Source organism: Ctenopharyngodon idella, chromosome 15, assembly GCF_019924925.1.
Source record: "Ctenopharyngodon idella isolate HZGC_01 chromosome 15, HZGC01, whole genome shotgun sequence".
NCBI classification, from domain to species: domain Eukaryota; kingdom Metazoa; phylum Chordata; class Actinopteri; order Cypriniformes; family Xenocyprididae; genus Ctenopharyngodon; species Ctenopharyngodon idella.
Genome location: NC_067234.1, coordinates 38,322,895 through 38,344,056, shown reverse-complemented (window position 1 = coordinate 38,344,056; position 21,162 = coordinate 38,322,895). Strand labels below are relative to the sequence as shown.

Genomic DNA, 21,162 nt, shown 5'->3' with positions numbered 1-21,162 from the left:
AAAGAGGAGAAGCGACATATCTGGCTGCATACTCGCATACGAACACACTTACTTGGCGGCTGCTCCATTTGTACCATCAGACCCTGCAACGCATACAGCGCCTGCAGCTCTTTCTCTTCATCTTTAATGTAGCGCTGCAGCAGCTTGGCCCTCTGGGTAATTTCTTTAGTGTCTACTTTATATGGATTCTCACCTTGACAATGATGAAAACAAAATTAACTCCAACATGACATGATTCATCACGGACATTATTATAAATGTTGGAGATAGTGGAAACATGGCTTAATGTACACAATTAAATCCTGATGTATAAAATCAAGCTCCACCCTATGTTATTTCCCAGTGTCATTTTGAAAGGAGAAGAAAAGTGACTCACAGATGATGGCAGACTGACAGACTGCGGTCATCAGCGCTCGGACAAACATGTTAGATGTTGTTTGCTGCTCGTCCAGATTGGCCTGCACAGAGGGACAGGTCAAAGGTCATTGAGGTGACAAACACAGCTGAAAAAGCTGAACAGAACAGAGTTGTGCCATCATATTTGTAGTTGTAAAATACCGCTCCTAAAGTTACATGGAGACGGAAGAAAAAAATATTTCAATGTTTTTGTATTCGCTTGCAAATAGTTTGCGTTCCCTTAAGAAACTTTTGCACTCCCAAAATAAACTTTGCATTCGCTCACAAACATTTGCGTTCTGCCGAGAAACATTGCATTCGCTCGCAAATGTTTGCTAGTGAAAGCAAAAGGACTGAAATAAGATTTTTCCTCCCAGCTCATATTTTCCCCATTACCAGAACTTTTGCGTTCCACTGAGAAACTTTGCGTTTGCTCACAAAAGGTCTGTGCTCTCTCTGGAAAGTTTCTCAGAAAAACGAAAAAGTTTCTTGGAAAACTGCAAAAGTTTCTAGGAAGAATTCCAACATTTCTTGGAAGAACGCAAATGTTTCTTGGAAGAACGAAAAGCTTCCTGTAAGAGCGCAAAAGTTTCTCGGGAGAGCGCAAACGTTTCTCAAAAGAGCGCAAACGTTTCTTGGAAGAACGAAAGGCTTCCTGTAAAAGCGCAAAAGTTTCTCGGGAGAGCACAAAAGTTTCTCGGAAGAACGCAAACGTTTCTCGGAAGAGCGCAAAAGTTTCTTGGATAAGCGCAAAGGTTTTTGGAAGAACACAAAAGTTTCTCGGAAGAGCGCAAAAGTTTCTTGGATAAGCGCAAAAGTTTCTTGGATAAGCGCAAACGTTTCTTGGAAGAATGCAAACATTTCTCAGAAGAGTGCAAACATTTCTCAGAAGAGCGCAAACGTTTCTCGGAAGAATGCAAATGTTTCTTAGAAGAATGAAAAGCTTCATGGAAGAGAGCAAATGTTTCTCGGAAGAACGCAAAAGTTTCTCGGAAGAACGCAAAAGTTTCTCGGATAAGCGCAAACTTTCTTGGAAGAACGAAAAGCTTCTCGGAAGAATGCAAACGTTTCTCGGAAGAACACAAAGTTTCTCGGAAGAACACAAAAGTTTTAGGAAGAATGCAAAAGTATCTAAGAAGAAAGCAAAGGTTTCTCAGAAAAACGCAAACGTTTCCCGGAAGAACAAAAAGTTTCTCAGAAGAGCGCAAAGGTTTCTCGGAAGAACACAAAAGTTTCTAAGAAGAATGCAAAAGCATTGAAATATGACTTTTCCTTCCAGCTCATATTTTTTTCCCCATTACCAGAACTGTTGCTTTCCTTTTAGGAACTTTGAGTTCACTTGCAAAAAAAAAGAAAAAAAAAGTGAATTCTCAAGTGAATGCAAAAAGTGGTTGGAAGACTCCATGTTATTTTCACAGAGGCAGCTTCAGTAGTGCTGAATCCAGAACATCCTTTAAACCACACACACCTCCACCCAGTCAAAGATCCTCTGGTTGTCGGCTTTCTCCTGCAGGAGTCGCTCCAGCTCTCTGGTGAGGTCTTCTGGACTCAGAGACGATTTACTGCTCTTCCTGACACACTCCTCACCCAGAGTGAACTCCACTCCCTACACACACACAGATTATATAGCGGATTATTAAACATGTAGTTGAGCAACATTATACAAGAATCAACTATAATTTCAGAGTGCTGCAATTGCAGTCATTTCATTCACCTTTTCGGTGACAAACTTATTGACGTCCTCATCTTCAGGCAGGAAGTCTTTCCAGCTAAGACCCGCATCTCTCCACATCGCTCCCACCTTCTTATGACTCTGAGACAGGAAACAGTTCAGAAAAGACACTTTCAGAACTTGATTCAGAACACAAGTAGCACATCACTGCTGAAATCACTTCCTATTCCCTATATAGTGCACTATGCGGTGTGTAAACCATGTTGCTGGGTAATTTGAATTGTTTTCCCTGGGCAGTTCACTCTTTTGTACCCATAATGCACTTTATAGTGTACAATAGGTATTTACATTAGCATTTTGAATTAGCTCAACTCAATGTCGCTCACTTTGTTGTGAACGAGCAAGCAATTTGGGAGACGTGCAAGTTTCAAGAAGGACTGCATGATTTGGGGAATAAAATCTAATTATTTTTCTGACAAGAATTGTGATTGAGATTTAAAAAGAAATAAAAAACTCCAGGTTTGTGGTGCTTGTTTGTAGGGCTGCTCAATTTGGTCAAAACGTGTGTGAATATATATGAGGATGACTATAAAATAACCATACTGACAATATTATAATAATAAATGTATAAATAAAATGTAAAAATAATATAATACATGTATTACTTTTTATTATGATTATTACTAAACAAATAGTAAACAAAACAATATTGCTAATTCAATAACTTTCAAATAAAATGAGTATTAAAGAAAATTAATATTATAATAATAATAATATTTTACAGTACAACTGTGAAATTACAATACAAATATTCATGTCTGTCTTAATTTCATTTTCAAATGTTAATTAATCATGCTTTAATTTTGTTAGAGAAATCCAGAGAAGCTTCTCTTTTGTTGACAACAATATTTATTATTTTTATCATGATTATTATTAAACAAATTTAGTAAACAAAATATGAAATTGATAATGTAATTTACATTTTTAAATAAAAAAAATAAGTATTTAAGATATTTTACACTGTAAAATTACAAAACTTATATTTATGGCTGTCTTGAATTATTTTTCAAACAAAAAACAAGCTTTAATTTTGGTGGAAAACTGCAGGGAAGCTTCTGTTTTCTTTAAAAGTGCTTCTCATTAAGTTATAAATTTGAGGAGATGGTTTTGCACAGTGTTTTCAAATGCACATTACAAGCAACCAAAGCTCAGATCAGATTCTGTGGAGTAGCATTTACTGACACTGAAAACACCGGCGGATCATCATCATTTAAATCAATTGCAGCCATCACTAAGCAATATCGCTTCTACGGTTTTATTTCAATGAATCATGCAGCCCAAATGTCAGGACGTGAATTAATCAGTTCATACAAACATCCTACCATTCCTTTACAGACCAGGTTGAGGATTTCCACCAGCAAAACTCCAGCTTTTCCAAGAGGCACCAGTGGTTTAGACACCTCCCTACAAATACAGCGCAGGGGTCAGAGGTCAGCAGGACCATTTGGTCATTCCAAGCTCCAACAGATTAAAACCTTACATCTTATTGGAAATTTTATTTGTTTATTGATTATTGTGTGGCTTCATCATCAGGGAAATCGTGTAAAGCGGTTTGCAGGCTCACCTGAAGAGCGGCCCCATGGGAATTCCTCCCTCAAGCAGCATAGGGCAGATCAATTCAGCCAGGTACAGCCAGATATGAGGAATATCAATGGCCATATCTTCTGCAACCTCCAACACCTCCAACAGCCTGACACGATTATTTGGATTATATTATAATATATTTAAATTCATTTGGCTATAAAGATTATATTATGCACACATCTCTCACCCTTTGTAGTATTGTTGTGTAGATAGTGTTTGTGTTTTGACCAGCTGGTGAAACAGTAAACCCAAGTGCTCTCTAGCAAGAGCGCTGCGCTCCAGCGTTGACTCGATTCCTGTCCGCACGAACACGGACAGCAGGGACGCACAGTTCAGCTCACTGACACACTGCAGTGCCTCCTTCAGGACAGCAGGATGAACAACAGCGTGAGGTTTTTAAAAACAGCCAACACAAAGCAAAACACATTGGCATGAGGTGTTTGAGTGCATGTACCTTTAGGTCATTGATGTGCAGGTACTCCTCTATGATGGCAGTCGATTTCTTCTCCAGTTCCTCCTCTGTCAGGGCCGGTTTGGAGGAAGCAGGTGGAGGAGTGGGAACAGTTTCTCGCTTTACTGTAAAAAATAAATACATACAACAAATCCTATTAAAAAATCTCATCCATATTAGTATGTGTTTTGTTCCATCTGCATTAAATGTAATCCATTTTTATGTGACGTTTTACTTTACATAAAAACAGAAACAAGTCAATTATATTGCAATAATAGAAACTAATAATACTGTAATTTTGCAAATTAATGTTTTCATTTAGATGAAAACCAAAACTGAAAATAAGTTTTTAATAATCAGTAAAGCAAATTTATTTGATAATCAACACTCAAATAAAAACAGTTTTATATAAACATCTTAACATTTCTATCAACTATTAAATGATATTATGTTTCTACTCCAATTAAACATTTATATGGTGGCTGTGAATTTTTTTAAATTTTATTTTCATAATATTTTCATGACAAATTTATTCAAACATATATTAACATTAAAATAATAGAATATGCTGAAATTTCTTTTCAGCATCACTAGTAATAATATAACAATATTAATATTAATAATAATATATAATATTAACTTGCAGAACTATAATGTCCAGTTCATCTTACCATTCTCGCGGCTGCCGCGTTCTCTTTCTCTCTCGCGCTCGTCCGTCATGCTGGAAACACGCCGGACCATTTCAGCGGGGCGCTGTTCTCGTTCTCGACTCCTCTCTTCTTTTTCACGGCTAAAACTCCGCTTGCCAACCGCGGGGCGATTCCGGTCCAGCCGGTCTGATCCGCGGTCATCACGACGGTCGTAGCGGTCACCACCCCGGTCCATGCGTTCATCGCGCCGATCGAAACGATCACTGCGTTCCCGACTGGAACTACTCCTGAGACATAAACAAAGGGATAAACTCATAAATGGAAGTATATAATTGAGATACTTTAAATGAGTCTACCCCCATTACTGTTATAAACATGAACCTCGTCTAAAAGGCAAAGGGGGAGATGTTGCTGTAATTTAAAGTAATATTTTCAGTATTACTCAGAGCGATGACATCTCAGATCATAATCTAGTCTTGTGTACACTCCATTTAGCCAAGGCTGCAAAACAAACTCCCTGTTACAAATATGGTAGAACTATCCCTTCTACCACTAATGATTGCTTTATAAATAATCTTCCTGATCAGTTACTACTCCTCGGCATAACAGAGAGCTTAGAAGAACTCAATGTTGCGACAGAAACTATTGACTCTCTCTTTTCCAGCACATTAGACACAGTTGTTCTTTTGCACTTGAAGAAGATTAAGGAAAATAGTCTGATGCCATTGCATAACGAGCACACTCGCACCCTCAAGAAAGCAGCCCGAAAAAAGGGAGCGCAGCTGGAAGAAAACAAAACTAGAAGTTTTTCGCATTTCGCGGAAGGAAAGTGTTATTACTTGCAAGATTGATACTATTAGAGAGAAACCATACAACCGTCTACTACAGTATCGCATCAGACATCGTGCTACAGACCCCCTGAGGAACAATTCCACTCATTCTTTGTTATAGGAGAGGAAGAATTGTCTAAACTTGTTAAATCATCAAAATAAAAAAACATGTATGTTAGACAGACTAAGCTACTGAAAGAGATGCGTCCAGAAATCATGGATCCTTTTCTTAATTTTAATTCATCAATGTCATTAGGATACACATCAAAAATCTTTAAGATGTTATTAAACCTCTTATTTAAGAAACTCAACTTGATCCTAGAGAACTAGTTAGTTACAGACCGATTTCAAATCTCCCTTTTCTGTCAAAAATACTAGAAAAGGCAGTATCCTCACAACTATGTTCCTTTTTAGAAAGAAATGGTATCTGTGAGGATTTCCAGTCAGGATTTAGACTGTACCATAGTACTGAGACTGCTCTCATTAGAGTTACAAATGATTTGCTCCTATCATCGGATCTTGGCTGTATTTCTCTATTAGTATTACTGGATCTTATTGCTGCATTTGATACTATCAACCACAACATTCTTTTAAATAGACTCGAAAATTATGTTGGCATTAGTGGAATTGCATTGGCATGGTTCAAATCATACTTATCTGACCGTTATCAGTTTGTAGCAGTAAATAAAGAGATGTCATATCGATCACAAGTTCAGTATGGAGTACCCCAAGGCTCAGTACTAGGACCGTTGCTTTTCACTCTGTACATGCTACCCTTGGGAGATATCATTAGGAAGAATGCCATTAGTTTTCACTGTTACGCTGATGATACTCAGCTCTATATTTCTTTGCGCCCTGACGAAAACATACCAATTCACAAAATTAACAGAATGCATAGTTGATATAAAAAAATTGGATGACGAGTAATTTCTTGCTACTTCTGAAAAAACAGGGATTTTAATTATTGGACCAAAAACCTCTGCATGTAATAACCTAGAATACTGTCTAACACTTGATGGCTGCTCTGTTAAGAGCAGTTAGGAACTCTTCGATACCAATCTTTCATTTGAAAGCCACATTTCTAGCATCTGTAAAACCGCATTTTTCCATCTCAAAAATATATCTAAATTATGCTCTCAATGACAATTGCAGTATGACCATATTAGTCTGGCTCTGTGAACACTGCATTGGCTCCCTATTAAACGTTGCATACATTTTAAAATCTTGCTAATTACTTACAAAGCACTAAATGGTTTAGCTCCCCAGTATTGGAGCAAGCTCTTAACGAATTATAGTCCATCACGTCTATTGCGGTCTCAAAATTCTGGCCATTTGATAATACCTAGAATATCAAAATCAACTGCAGTCTTCCTATCATTGTTCGGGAAGCAGACACACTCTGTCAGTTTAAATCTAGACTAAAAACACATCTCTTTAACCTGGAATACACATAACACCATCACATTTCTATAATTCACATTCGTTAAAGGATTGTTAGGCTGCATAAATTAGGTCAACCAGAACCAGGGACACTTCCCATAACACCCAAGTATTTGTTGCATCATAAGAGGAATGGCATCTACGCTAATATTAGTCTCTCTGTTTATCCCGAGGTTACCGTAGTCCGCCGTATCCGGTCTGTATCCAGATCAGATGGTGGACCTGCCTCTAGACACGACCACAACGCAGCCCTGAATGTCAGCAGAGATCCTGTCAACTAGACAATCCCCTGTGGAGACCTCATCGACACGACAGCCTTCGGCACAGATCCTCAGCAAAGACCACAAGAACCAGACAGGTCCTCCGCACAGACCTATGACCAGCTTCGTCTTCATACTGGCGTGATGAATTCGATCTTCAAGCAAAAGGAACTGGATGAAATATTTGAATGCTACAGATCCATAATCTGATTCTGACTTGTGATGCAGCCAGAATCATAATCACACCGTGCTCGTTGGCCAGAGGAGAACTGGCCCCCTGACTGAGCCTGGTTTCTCCCAAGATTTTTTTCTCCATTCTGTTTCCTGAAGGATTTTGGGTTCTTTGCCACTGTCACCTCTGGCTTGCATAGTTGGGGACACTTAATATTCAACAATACTATTGATTTGACTGCACTGACACCACTGGATGAGAAATGAACAAATGGTGATGACGTCACTGTTTTCTGCAGAACAGCTTCATAGATGAAATGAACTAATTTAATAACTGATGATCTTCACAACAGAACTGAATCAACACGGAACTAACTTCAAATAAACATTTAGAGCTGCTGTACAGCCAAAATGAACTCTGTTTGCATCGAGTCATTTTCCTGTTATCACTGTAAAGCTGCTTAGAAACAATTTATTTTGTTTAAAGCGTTATATAAAGGTGACTTGACTTGAAAGAGTACGGATAGCTTGATACCAATTTTCATGTCATTACTCATTACTCCAGTCACATGATCCTTCAGAAATCATTCTAATATGCTGATTTGCTGCTCAAGAAACACTTCTTGATAACATTTTATTTTACAGTGTCAAACGTTACATGTACTTGCTATAGTAATGACAGTAAATCATGCATAATTACATGCAACTAACCCTAAACCAAACCCTAACCCTATAGTAAGTACATGATAATTAATATTACGTTGTACTTAAATGTCTAATTAACAAGTATCAAGGACCAGTGGTGGACAGTAACAAAGTTTTTTGTACTTGAGTACATTTTTCAAGTATCTGTACTATATCAGAGTATTTCTATTTTGGGAAACTTTTACTTCACTACATTCCAAAGCATAATATCATATTTTTTACTGCAGTACATTCAATAAAAACATGTTGTTTCTCTTTCTTTCAAGCTAAAGATATCGACATCCGCCTCTGTGGGGGTTTACACATGACAGCATTCAACTCAGACTGGAAATGCTTTATGCGTTTTGGCCGTTCATTTACATGACAATGGCATTTTGGGAGCCTGAAAATGCAAACTTCTGAAAACGGGTTTCAAGGGAAATTCTTTCATAATTTTGTGACTTCTTTGGAAATTTCCACTATTCGCTTATTTCTTCCTTTGATTTCTGCTCCAAGTAACTGGTACCGTCCAATATTTTGCATCTGGAGTCTGGCATTCTGCACTTTTCTTTTAGTGAAGATTCTTATAAAGGCAAACTTCCTCTTCTTCTATGTGATTGCTGAAATCTAACTAGATTATTGGTCCAGATAGCCTTGTTTTTCTGTAGGGTAGAATCACTTACCTTGTGCGACATTATATATTGCTACTGAAACAAATATCAAAAAGTATCAATTTGAGTTGTTTGCTCATAAAGCTCCCTCTCTCCTATATATGTATACAAAGATTTGCAAAGGTTCTAGAAAATTCCAGAAAGTGATACTTTTAAGCAGTAACATTTGTTATATGGTTGTTCCAATTTTTTTATCTGGGATGGAATTATGGTCTTTTTCATTGTTTTTAAGCAAAAGTTCATTGATTTATGATACAGGAAATCTTTTATTTGAAAAACAGGCAAAAAGTTATAACCCTAGTGGACATGTCTGCATTTGTGCGTCATGTCTGTACAGGGTAGGCATTATTTTACCTAAAATTGCCAATTAATGCATGTATCTTCCCTGCTGTTGTAGTAGTTACAAATGATATAAAACTAGTATGTTTTGATGCATGTTATGTCTGTAAATTGTATTTACTAAGTTATTTGTAGCCACAATTTACACAAATTTTTTTTTCCTGAGTTGTAAAATATTATATGGTACATTATTCATCTTGTTTGCACACTTGAATTATCAGCAAGTCAAACTGATATTTTAGTTTAGTGAAGTTTAATTTTTTTTCATAGTGTGCAAGTTATGGTAAAAAAAAATAAATAAAAAAAAAATAAAATAAAACATTATATAGTCTGCACTAATCTTTCTTATTAGTTGTGACTAACAAGTCTGACTAGTGCTGGCTAAATAATAAACATGGTTCATCAATCGGTACTTTTTACTTTTAATACTTAAGTACACTAAAAGTCAAGTACTTCTGAACTTTTACTAAAGTAAAATGGAAAATTAGCACTTTTTTATTTTTTCTGGAGTAATATTTTAAAATGGTATCTGTACTTTTACTTTGTCCACCACTGACAAGGACACCTTTTTTTTACTCTAAGGTGGAAATGGGTTTATATATTAATGTGAGTTTCAAAAGCTGTATCTGATTTGCTTATTTTAAAATCTTTCTTAAAGATATTAAAATAAGCAATATGCATAAAACAAGCATAAGCAGTTATTCCAGTTAAAATCTTATATCCAATAATACTCTTGTAAAATAAAAATGACACCTCTTAATGCTACATCTAGTAAAAACTACAATTACAAATTACTATTTGCGTTACAAGAGTGTCAATGTTCTTAAAACCTCGCTTTTAGAGCACAAAGCGAAGAGATGTCGTGTGTGTGAGCAAGACCTGTTGAATTGAATTGAAATGGTAGTAATCTGACCTGTGAGGAACCCTCCTGTCAGAGTCCATGCTGGCGGATGAGGAAGAGGAGGAAGGTTGCTGAAGTGCTGAAAAGCGATTCAAAGTGCTCGTACGACCAGAATCTTGGGCTGTAAATGAACAGATAAGAGTTACATTATGGCCAGAAATGTGTGCATAATAAAATCCTGTGCATTCAAACACACTCACCGCTTTCACTGGGTTTCGCCCCAGAGCCTCCGCTGCTGCCTTTGCCCCAACTACCCCACGTTCCTTTACCTCCAGGGGCCAGCAGCTGATTATTGAAGTCCAAAGCGCCCGGCTACACCACAGACAAACATCATTAGTGTTCAATGTTCAGTGTATGAGTTGATGAAAAGCTGATAATTACCTAAAATAATAAAAATGTAAAATTCAAATAATATTTAAAATGTTTTCATAATAATAATAAAAACAATATAAATACAACAGATACAAATCTATTTTATTTGCACATCATGTGACCATTAACCGTGAATGTGTATTTAAATTGTAATCAGAATTTGATTATTTATTGATTACGGATCAGACCTTGGTTGGCCTCACCATCATCATAGTAATAATAAGAGTTTGACTGATGGTGGATCAGACCTTGGTGATCTTGCTGAGTCGGGTGGGATCGATGGGTCTGTTCTTGGTGGAAATCGGCACCGTGTTCCAGCCATCATCAGGTGCCTGGTTGCCACGGGAACCAGGTGTGTGCGGCCCACCGCGTGGCCCCATGCCACCCATCCCTCCTCCTCCTCCTCCTCCTCCTCCACCGCCGCCGCCGCCGCCTCCTCCTCCTCCTCCTCCTCCTCCACCGCGGCCTTCCTTCTTAGACATGAGCTGCTGTTGAACTTTGACCTGCTCTCTGTGCTCCTCCAGCTCCGCCTCCTTGTGGATCTGCTCGATGGTCTTCGGACCCAGATCTCCTCTGCGCGGAACCCAGTTATTCTGAGAGATGGTGGGAAAATTAACTCAAAAAGAAGAACTACAAAAACAGAAATGCTTTAAAAAATTCTTGTTTTTTTTTTTTTATGGAACATCGCAGTATTTATTATAAACGAATCATCTGTGCACATCATTATTGTGTTAAATTCATGTTCCTCGCAATCTTGAATTAGAATAACTCCCCCCCCCCCCCCCCCAGCAGTGACATCTCTTCTCTTGTCTAATGAAGAGGGCGGGGCAACCTGTCACTCACACGAGATCCACCAATAGAAAACCACAACCACCCAATCAATTACCCACAGACAAAATCAAGCCCTGCCCTGTATTCTTTTTTGCTCTCAAAGCAGTTTCACTTAGATATACGTCACAATAGGGAAGAAAAGACTGCAAATAAACTGGAAATTTCCCTTCACTTGTTTTCCCAATATGTCACACTTTTACTCCCTCCCTCTTTTCTGAACTTCAGTTGTGCTTCAGCTGAAATGAAACCTAAAACTGTCTTCAAGTTAACCATCTGGAAGGGTGTGTGTGTGTGACATACATGGAGCGAGTTTCCTAAGAACACACACTGAGAGAAAGAGATGCGACTGCCACCGCACTCTAATTTATACTGGAAATATCTGTACAGAAATCTATTCATGCTCCTGGTTTTCTTGTGCACAAGGTTTTATCCTGCACCAGGAAAATGTGAACCGTTCACCACAGACCAGGACTATTAATTAATGAAGTAAATATTGGTTTCTGATTGCAAGACAATTTTAAATAGTCTTGTATGCGTTCTGGTTTGTTTGAGGGAGGGAAGATGGCAGAAGTGTGTCAGCATATGGCACAGAGTCACTCGTCTTCAGGAGCAGCTCTGCATTAAACTGCTGATGTGATGTCAGACAAAGCACCGCCCACCGCAGCCAGAGCTGAGGCTACAGCGGGCGTGAGCGAGGCTATAACACAAACACACACACGTCTGGTTCACTATCCTTGTAGAGACTCTCCATAGACGTAATGGTTTTTATACTGTACAAACTGTACATTCTCTCCCCCTACACCTAAACCTACCCATCACAGGAAACTTTCTGCATTTTTACATTTTCAAAAAAACATAATTTAATATGTTTATTAATCCATTTCCCCCTTGGGGACTGCTGGATGGTCCCCACAATGTAGGTGATTTCAGGTTTTAGTGTCCATTTGGTTACACACACACACACACACACACACACAGGGGTGGGCGATATGTCAAATATCATATCACAATTTTTTTTTAAGGAAAACCATGATGCATGATCTTATCACGATTTTTTCATTTTGGTTTTACTATTTTGCAAGTGACCGAGCTGTACAGCCAAACTAATTTCCCTATTTTAAAAATGTAGCCTTACAAACAAAATATAAAGAAAAAAGAATGACAAACCATTTAGGCCCAAGATGGGGTGGATGAAGATGAAAATATTTAATTGTTTTATTTTATTTAAAAATAAGAACAAAGATGCACATTACACATTCAATATAATATACAAATGAAATAAACAGTGCTTTATTTTTTCACAGTAGGTGTATTTAACAGTAGCATTCAAGTAAGAAATTAAATAAATGTAAAGATAAAACACTAAGCTTTACTGTATAAATTATATACACACACTGATTCTTATTAAAGTTAGTAAGCTACTGAAGTTATCCAGTGAAGAGCAGTAAGTGATATTCTCTTTGTCTTTTGTTGTTTGATCAACATTAATGACAAGCGGCAATAGGTTTATTAGGCTGCGGTCACTTTAAGACCTCATGCACGGATCTAATATACAGACACACATCCCTTTTTCTCATAACTGTTTATGTTCACTTAACACATAATTGACTGTGTTTATGTAAACCTTGTGTGTATTTGACAGTTCAAGCACAATAAGATGTGAAAGATAACACTGTTCAGCACTCATGTGCTGTTTGACAGGCTTTTAGTGTGTGCACGCTTCGGCTGTACCTTCGGTTGAGACATTTTAATCGTGATATCGCACACCCCTACTCACATACACACACACACACACACACTCACAGCGTCTTACCCGTCGTAAATCAATAACGTCCTGCAGCATGAAGCGAATTCTGGAAGAGGTTTTCCGCTCCTTAATAATTTTCTCCATCTGGTTGAAATATTGATCCATTCGGGGCTAAAAAGACAAAAAGAGACACAGCTCAATATTAACATACATGCACACACTTTCGGCTGGTCCTAGATGTAATGTGCGTGCGTCACCTTCGCCTTCTCAAAATCCAGGTCCTTCCCGATGGTCGACAGCAGCCGGCACAGACACTCTAAACTCTCTTCGTCGTGGTTCTTCAGCAGTTTCACAATGCAGTCATGCATGATGGTTTCTGTCAGCATCTTCAACTTGAACAACTCGCCAATGAACTTGATGTTGCCTAGTGATCGTCGACGGGCTTTGTCTTTGGCGTCCTCTAGCTCCTCCTTCAACCTTTGCTTCTCCTCTTCCTGAAGGGGCAGAGACGGGAAGTGAAGTCATAAATACCATTATGTATAACAATGTGACTTTATTTTACAATAATATGTGTAACCATGCAATATGCAATGATAAATACTTTAAACATTTTTTTAAAACACCCTAACATTAGATATTCTGAACAATTAATAACAATGAATGCAGTTGTGCAGTTTGCACGCTATATGAAAAAAGTTTTTGAACGATTCACAAACTGTCTTCCTGCTATAAAACATGATGATTGCTGCCCAAATCATGTTTCAAACAGCAGTCAAAATTGCCATTCGATTTTTTGTTCATACCCCTGCGGCAGCATCCAACTCTTTCTGCTTCTTCTCAAATGTTTCATCATCATCTTTATCCTTCTCGAACTCTTTCTGACAACGATTCAGCAGCAACTTCCTGAAATTCACCGACACTCCAGGTTTATCTGTGGTGGGAACTTTCAGCTGTAACGAGAGTGACAAAACACACCAACTTTGGTGAAGAATTGGCTTTTGCGATCACTGCACTGGTCAGACACACATCACAGTATTGCGATCATCACTAGTGCACAAACACAACCATTCTGATCACACACTCACCCCCATAAGGCAACGGCACATGTTGGCGTAGGCAACAGAGAAGTTAGGCTCTGAGATGGCCTTCTCAAAGATGAGGTCGATAACTCCTTTCAAGCGTTCTTCCGTGTCAATGGTCAGTTCGGTCACCTGCTTCATCAGCGGCTGGAACATCTGTGGTGTCAGTTTGTTCAACACGCTGCGGACGCGCTTGAACAGCTCCTGCGTCTTTATAAAGTCGGGGTCGTCCTCGTCGACACGACCGCTACTGCGCTTCACTGACGGTTTCCAGGCCTTCTCCGCTTTATTCAGCTGGACGTCTTCTGTCAGGGAAACGCTCGCGATGATCTTCCGCGGCTCCTTCCCGCGCTGACCTTGACCTGAACGTCGAGGGCCGCTCAGACCTGATGGCTAGTGAGACAGAGAAAAAAAAAAATTTATTCATTTATTATTTTTTAAATGCCATGTCAGCAGAAAGGCTTCTTCATGGCAAGAACAAAGTCAATAACAAAAGTCATGCAATTAATAAAAAGCTATATGAGAAGACAGATAGACAGAACGATAGACAGATAGAACGACAGACAGATAGAATGATAGACAGACAGACAGAACGACAGACAAAATGATACAGACAAAACGACAGAAAAAGACAGAACAAAACAAAACAACGACAGACAGAATGTTAGAACGACAGACAAACGATAGAAACTATAGAACGACAGACAAAACTTTAGAACTGAAAACACAACAGAAAACGATCGAACGACAGAAAAAAATGATAGAACGACAGACAAAATTATAGAACGACAGACAAAATTACAGAACGACAGACAAAATTACAGAACGACAGACAGAACGAAACAACAACAGACAGAACGGAAGACAGAATGATAGAATGATAGAATGACAGACAAAACGATAGAACGTCAGACAAAAACGATAGAACGACCACCAGAACGAAACGACAGACAGAATGAAATGACGACAGACAGAACGAAACGACGACAGACAGAACGAAACGACGACAGACAGAACGAAACAACGGCAGACAAAATGATAGAATGACAGACAAAATGATAAAACGACTGACAGAATGAAACAACGACAGACAGACAAAACGATAGAACGACAGACAAAACGATAGAACGACTGACAGAATGAAATGATAGAATGACCGTCAGAACGAAACAACGACAGACAGAATGAAACAACGGCAGACAAAACGATAGAACGACAGACAAAATGATAGAACCGATAGAACGACTGACAGAACAACAAACAGAACAAAAAGACGACAGACAGAACAAAGTGACGGCAGACATAAAATGACAGCAGACAGAACGATAGAATGCCAGACAAAATGATAGAACGACAGACAGAACATTAGAATGACAGACAGAACGAAAGAACAACAGACAAAACGATAGAATGGCAGACAGAACGAAAGAACAGACAAAACGAAACAATAGAACGACAAAATGACAAGACAGAACGATAGAACAATGGATAGATAGAACAACAGATTGTCTATTTACAGTAAAAACAGTGCAGTCCAGTAAAATATCTTTCAGAAAAGCATGCATTTCATGTGACACTGCAATGGTAACTGACCGGGCCACGCCCGCCAGCTGATGGACGGCCGAGATTGGCAAACGAAGGCGTGAAATCAGGACCACAGTTCATTCCAGGCAAGCGACTCGGATCCAGCTGCCTCAGAGGAGTTTTATTGGCCTGCCGAGAGAGAAAACACTGTAAACACATAGATACTTTATCTGAGTGTGTGTGTGTGTGTGTGTGTGTGTATGTGGGCTTTAGTTACCTTATCCAGCACTACGTCTGAGATTTGCGGTAGACCCTCAGGTTTGTGCATGCTGGCACTGATGAACTGGAAGCCGAGCAGGAACTCTCGGTCGTATTTCTTCTTCTCCTCTGGGTTCAGGGGTTTCCATTGTTCTGTGGGAAACAACAAGGACAATTTCAACAGCTGTCCAGTGATCTGGGTTTCTAAACAGACAATTTTTGTCTTTTCCATGCACCTTTTTGGTTTTGTGGAATAGCCACATAATAATTAATCGGCTTGGTCAATATATTTGTCACGAAGCCTTAATTTGCAACTGATGTCTGAATGATTATATTACATAAGTACATCAACTTTAAAATGATCTGATGCATACTATTTATCATTCATTACCTGCTTTATACTGGTATTTCTGTTCGGTGGGTGAGGTCGGGGTTGGACTCTGCGGTTTTATGTTTTCAGCATCAAGTTTATCTTCCTTCTCCTCCCACGTCTCATCCACATCTTCAGCAGGGGGCGGAGCCACTGGAGCAATGTTCTCTGGCTCCGCCTTCACTGGAGGTGCGACCTCTGGCTCAGGTGGCGTTGGCTTTAAAATAAGACAACAGGTAACGTTTAACTTAAAAAGGCCTATTCACACAGAACACAAATGCACCATATGCATACCGACCAATAAGTTATAAGCTCAAAATAATGTTTATAATAATAAACAATTGTTATTATCATTATCCATATCACTTTATCACTCAGAATTCATCGTTCCATGCTAGAAGACAAATCTATAACATTTTTCTGATGGGTTGAATTTTGCACTGCGAGTGAAATCTGCATTTTTAAAACCTTTTTTTTTTTGCATTAAAGCCCGTAAATGTTTAAAAAAAATGTTCAGTCTGGGATTCACATTACTCACTGCAATGAAAGCATCAGCCAAATGTACATAACGAACAGGCCTTGAACTATGCTATTGTTGTTGAATGAATACAAAGAAGCAGTTTCTGGGCATAACAGTTGGCGCTCTTCTACACACCTCTTTGAAGGCATCAAGAAGATCTCCCGCCTCCTTCTTGTTCAGGTCTTTCATCTTTCTCTTCTTCTTTGGCACAGAAACCACTGCAAATACACAAACACACACTGAGTATGAAGACATATTGCACTATTGACTAAACAGTGTGGCTGCATTAAATTCCAACAGAGGAGAGTGGAAAGAGCTTTAGGCCAGAAACATACTCTATGCAAAAACACAAAAACGCTAATGCTTGGTCAATGCGCACTTCCTCATTTAGCTTATAGTACTTAACATGTGTTCTTGGGTTACTATTGAAGGTATTAGAGCTGCACAATTAATCGTTAAAAGATCATAATCTCGATTCAAACACCCAACTTGATCTGATTCCTAAATGATAACGATTTTCCTCTGTCTATTAAATCTTTTATAAAATCATACCGGAGCATTCAGATCTGTGTTGGTGCTGCCGCTGATCCAGAGAGAGCCGTTGTCATGTATAGGTATGAAACAGCTTCAGAAACAGTCTTTTCAACCACACAGTATCGTTGTTTCTGTCTTACAATAATTAAAATTATCACAAAAGTACTGAGTTAAAAGTTTATAGTTCAGATATAAACAGTGATGTCTACAGTAGCGATCAAAATATAGCAAATCCCCTTTTGAAAGTAACATGGTGCTTCAAATAAGGATTATATTGATTATATTGTTACGCCACTAGGTGGCGAAAGTGACTATTAAAAATCTATGTCATTAAATCATTCATTCAAGAGATTTGTTTAAAATTTTTTTGATTCTTTCAATAATGAAACAAGAAGTCTTTATGAGTGAGTCATTGAATCATTCATTCAAGAGATTTGTTCAAAAACGCTGATTCATCGAATAATAAAACAAGTGAAGTCTTTATGAGAGAGTCACTGAATCATTAACTCAAGGGATTTGTTCAAAAATGCTGATTCATCCAGTAATGAAACAAGTGAAATCTTTATGAGCGAGTCATTGAATCATTCATTCAAGAGATTCATTCAAAAACGCTTATTCATCCAGTAATGAAACAAGTGAAGTCTTTGAGTTACTGAATCATTCATTCAAAAGATTCATTCAAAAACGCTGATTCATTCAGTAATGAAACAAGTCTTTATGAGTGAGTCACTGAATCATTCATTCAAAACATTTTTTTTAAAATATTCATTCTAATTAAACATTTTTAAATAGACTGCAGCAATTAATATTTTGTCAGAACCTCTAATTTACATGTTATTTTATTTAGTTGTCTGTTCAGAATCGTGATTCTCAATTCATCCAGAATCATGCAGCTCTAGAAGGTATCAAACCTCTGTACTCAAGGGGGCGCTAGAGTTCCCGTTCAAATGTTATTAAACCAGGTGTGTTATTCTTCAGGTAGCTAGATATAAACATCAGCTACATTCTCTTAAAACTTGCTCAGTATGACTGACGGCAGCATTTTACGCTAATGCCTACTATATCTCGCCTCGCGTCAACACTTGCACTATGTAGCATTGTTGTAAACTAAACTAAAACTATTGAAAACTGAAATAAATACTAAAATAAAACTGCCACTGTGTTATGAAGTGCCTTACGACACGCACCTTGCGAAGTACTCTCAGAGGGCGTGGTCTGTGTAGTGGGCGTCTCCTCTCGCTCTTCTGTCGGAGGGGGCGTGGCTTTAGAAACACACGCAACAACCTCTGAAGGGACAGTGGCTTCCCTCAAAAGTGGTTCGGGGGTTTCCTTGGCAGCGAGGGAAGGTGTTTCCTTGACGACAAGTGGAGTTTCCAGGACTTGTTTAGCAGGCGTCTCCTTGACATCAGGCATTTCCTTGACAACAGTCTCCTGTGTAAGGGCTTCTGCATCAACCGCTGTAGGCGCTTCCTTGGCAACCACAGGGATGGTTGCCTTGACAACAGGAGCGGGGGTCTCCTTTACAACAGGAGCGGCGGCCTCCTTGACGACAGGAACAGGGATCTCCTTGACAACCGGAGGAATAGGCTCCTGGACAACTGGAGGAGTAGGCTCCTTGACAACTGGAGGAGTAGGCTCCTTGACAACTGGAGTAGGCTCCTTGACAACTGGAGGAGTAGGCTCCTTGACAACTGGAGGAGTAGGCTCCTTGACAACTGGAGGAGTAGGCTCCTTAACAACAGGAGCTGGCACTTCCTTAACAACCGCAATGGGGGTCTCCTTGACAACCTGAGGAGGAACAGTCCTATCAGGGATTTCTGTGGTAACCGGTGGTGCTTCTTTAGTGATGTCCGGCTCAGCAATAGGGCTGATGTCTCTTGCTGGGACTCCGTTGAACAGCTGGAGCTCTTCCGGCTGCACTATTGGAGATTCCAGTGCAGGCTCTGCCTGGGGGGTGGGGACAGGCAGCGTTACAGTCACAGGCCCCTCCTCTTTGATTTTAGTGGGTGTGGCTTCTGCACCATTAGAGGGGGGCGGTTCTACCACAGTGGGCATCATATGGGCTTCGTCTACAGATGCTGGGGGCGGAGCATCTACCGTATCACTTATCGGACTGACAGGCGGCGGAGTCGGCGGGGCGTCGGGTATCGGGCTTTCACCTGGAGGGATGGGAAACTCCGCCCTGGTTGTCATGACGGCCGTAGGTATGGCGTTGTCACCGTTGGGCTTTAAGGAATAGTTTATGCAAAAATGAAAGTTTATTGCATTATACATTACTTGTGCAAAATATCAGAAACCAGATTATTATAGTCACAGCTTCGATTTAAAAGGCACAATATGTAATTTTATACCACTAGAGGTCACTTACTCAAATTAAAGGCGTAGCTTGATGACGCCGAGATCACAGAATCATGGGAAATGTCGTCGCCAAGGGAATCCGACAGGACTCGGGCAGAAATCTTGTTCATGGATGAGATTATTAACGCTACTATGAAGCAGAGCAGGGCCGAGTGCTGTGGGAGCTGAACGAGGCCGCTGGAGCGATTGCTAATGAGAAACGAGCGCGACACGCGTCTCGAGAGCAACTTTTATTATGCCACAGTCACCGCTTCTGCTTCTTCCGGTCAAGTGTATGTGGGGTAACAATGATTAGTTTTCTGTCTATAAATGTATCCAAACTGTTGTTCCCTTGTCTAATAAAACATATAATATATTAAAACGTCTTTGGTGTTTCCATTGTTTCTACAAAGTAAAACCGGAAATCGAGGTTAACACGGACATTGATAGGCGATGCACGGACGGCCCGAGTCCTGGTTAAAATAGCTTATTTCTCAGTATTTAAACATTCTTGGAAATATTTGGGATAATGTAAGTACACAAGTCAACAAAATATATAACACCGTTCTAGTGGTTTTTGGATAATTTAATCCAAAAACCTTACATATTGTGCCTTTAAATATATTTATGATTAAATATGATTCTGAATCATTAAATAACGTTGAGCTTTTACGACAGCTAATCATTGTTTGAGGATACCATTAAATAAAACAAAATAGAAAAACAATTCTCAGTGACTTCTCTTATGATACAGCATTTATTTTGTTAACCCTCTGGTGCTGTTTGGTCGTTTTTGACCGAAAAATGTTACTTTGTTTTGTTGTAGAATTTTTTACTTCATTGTACAAAACTTGGAAAGATTTTGACACATGCTGTGTGAACACAAACACACACACACAAAAAATAAAAATCAAGGACATGATTCAAGAAGGTTTAATGGTCCTGAAAAAAGTCACACTAGTCAAAAATAGCCGCACTGGAAATGAATGGGAAGCAAATTTCACCTAGTGGAAACGTTTGATACTGCACCCAAACAAAATTTTACTGAAAGCTCATTTTTTGAGATATCAACCTCAATTTGGAGCTTTAGATTTATGGCTTTAGTAGTATTTTTTATGCATTTTTTCATTAAAATAAACTTTTTTTTTGGATCACAACTATTCCATAAATATAATGTAGTACCATAAAATACCCTAAAAATACAAAAATATTAAATAAAAAAACATTAGCGAACTAAAATATAGTACATTCAATTCATTAATAATTTTTTTTTTTTTGGCCATATTTGTCCGGCACATGAGCAGCACTAGAGGGTTAATGCCAAATATAGATCACTTCAAAATAAATGTTTAATGTTGTAGATTATCGGACAGACTGTCAATTCATAAAATAATGAGCTGTTTTTTCACAAAAGTCAGTGTATTTATATTGTAAATCGTGACCCAAAACATGTCATGATGACAAAATTATATCCCAACATG

General features: G+C 38.8%; 1 protein-coding gene across 6 annotated transcripts in view; it reads right to left on the bottom strand.

Annotated features, from left to right (window-relative positions):
- Nucleotides 1–21,162, bottom strand: part of LOC127495078 (eukaryotic translation initiation factor 4 gamma 1-like) — a 49,815-nt gene that overhangs the window by 1,271 nt on the left and 27,382 nt on the right. For all 6 annotated transcript variants that reach the window (XM_051861487.1, XM_051861489.1, XM_051861490.1 and 3 more), the window contains 21 exons: nt 18,532–19,570; nt 16,946–17,028; nt 16,312–16,507; nt 15,940–16,073; nt 15,732–15,851; nt 14,145–14,531; nt 13,863–14,009; nt 13,317–13,553; nt 13,126–13,230; nt 10,730–11,074; nt 10,310–10,421; nt 10,122–10,230; nt 4,835–5,100; nt 4,167–4,288; nt 3,900–4,072; nt 3,693–3,818; nt 3,451–3,532; nt 2,111–2,209; nt 1,865–2,002; nt 377–458; nt 53–193 (listed from right to left, as the gene is read on the bottom strand). In XM_051861487.1, the coding sequence (XP_051717447.1) occupies nt 53–193; nt 377–458; nt 1,865–2,002; nt 2,111–2,209; nt 3,451–3,532; nt 3,693–3,818; nt 3,900–4,072; nt 4,167–4,288; nt 4,835–5,100; nt 10,122–10,230; nt 10,310–10,421; nt 10,730–11,074; nt 13,126–13,230; nt 13,317–13,553; nt 13,863–14,009; nt 14,145–14,531; nt 15,732–15,851; nt 15,940–16,073; nt 16,312–16,507; nt 16,946–17,028; nt 18,532–19,570 (4,243 nt within the window). The remainder of the gene's footprint in view (nt 1–52; nt 194–376; nt 459–1,864; nt 2,003–2,110; nt 2,210–3,450; nt 3,533–3,692; nt 3,819–3,899; nt 4,073–4,166; nt 4,289–4,834; nt 5,101–10,121; nt 10,231–10,309; nt 10,422–10,729; nt 11,075–13,125; nt 13,231–13,316; nt 13,554–13,862; nt 14,010–14,144; nt 14,532–15,731; nt 15,852–15,939; nt 16,074–16,311; nt 16,508–16,945; nt 17,029–18,531; nt 19,571–21,162) is intronic.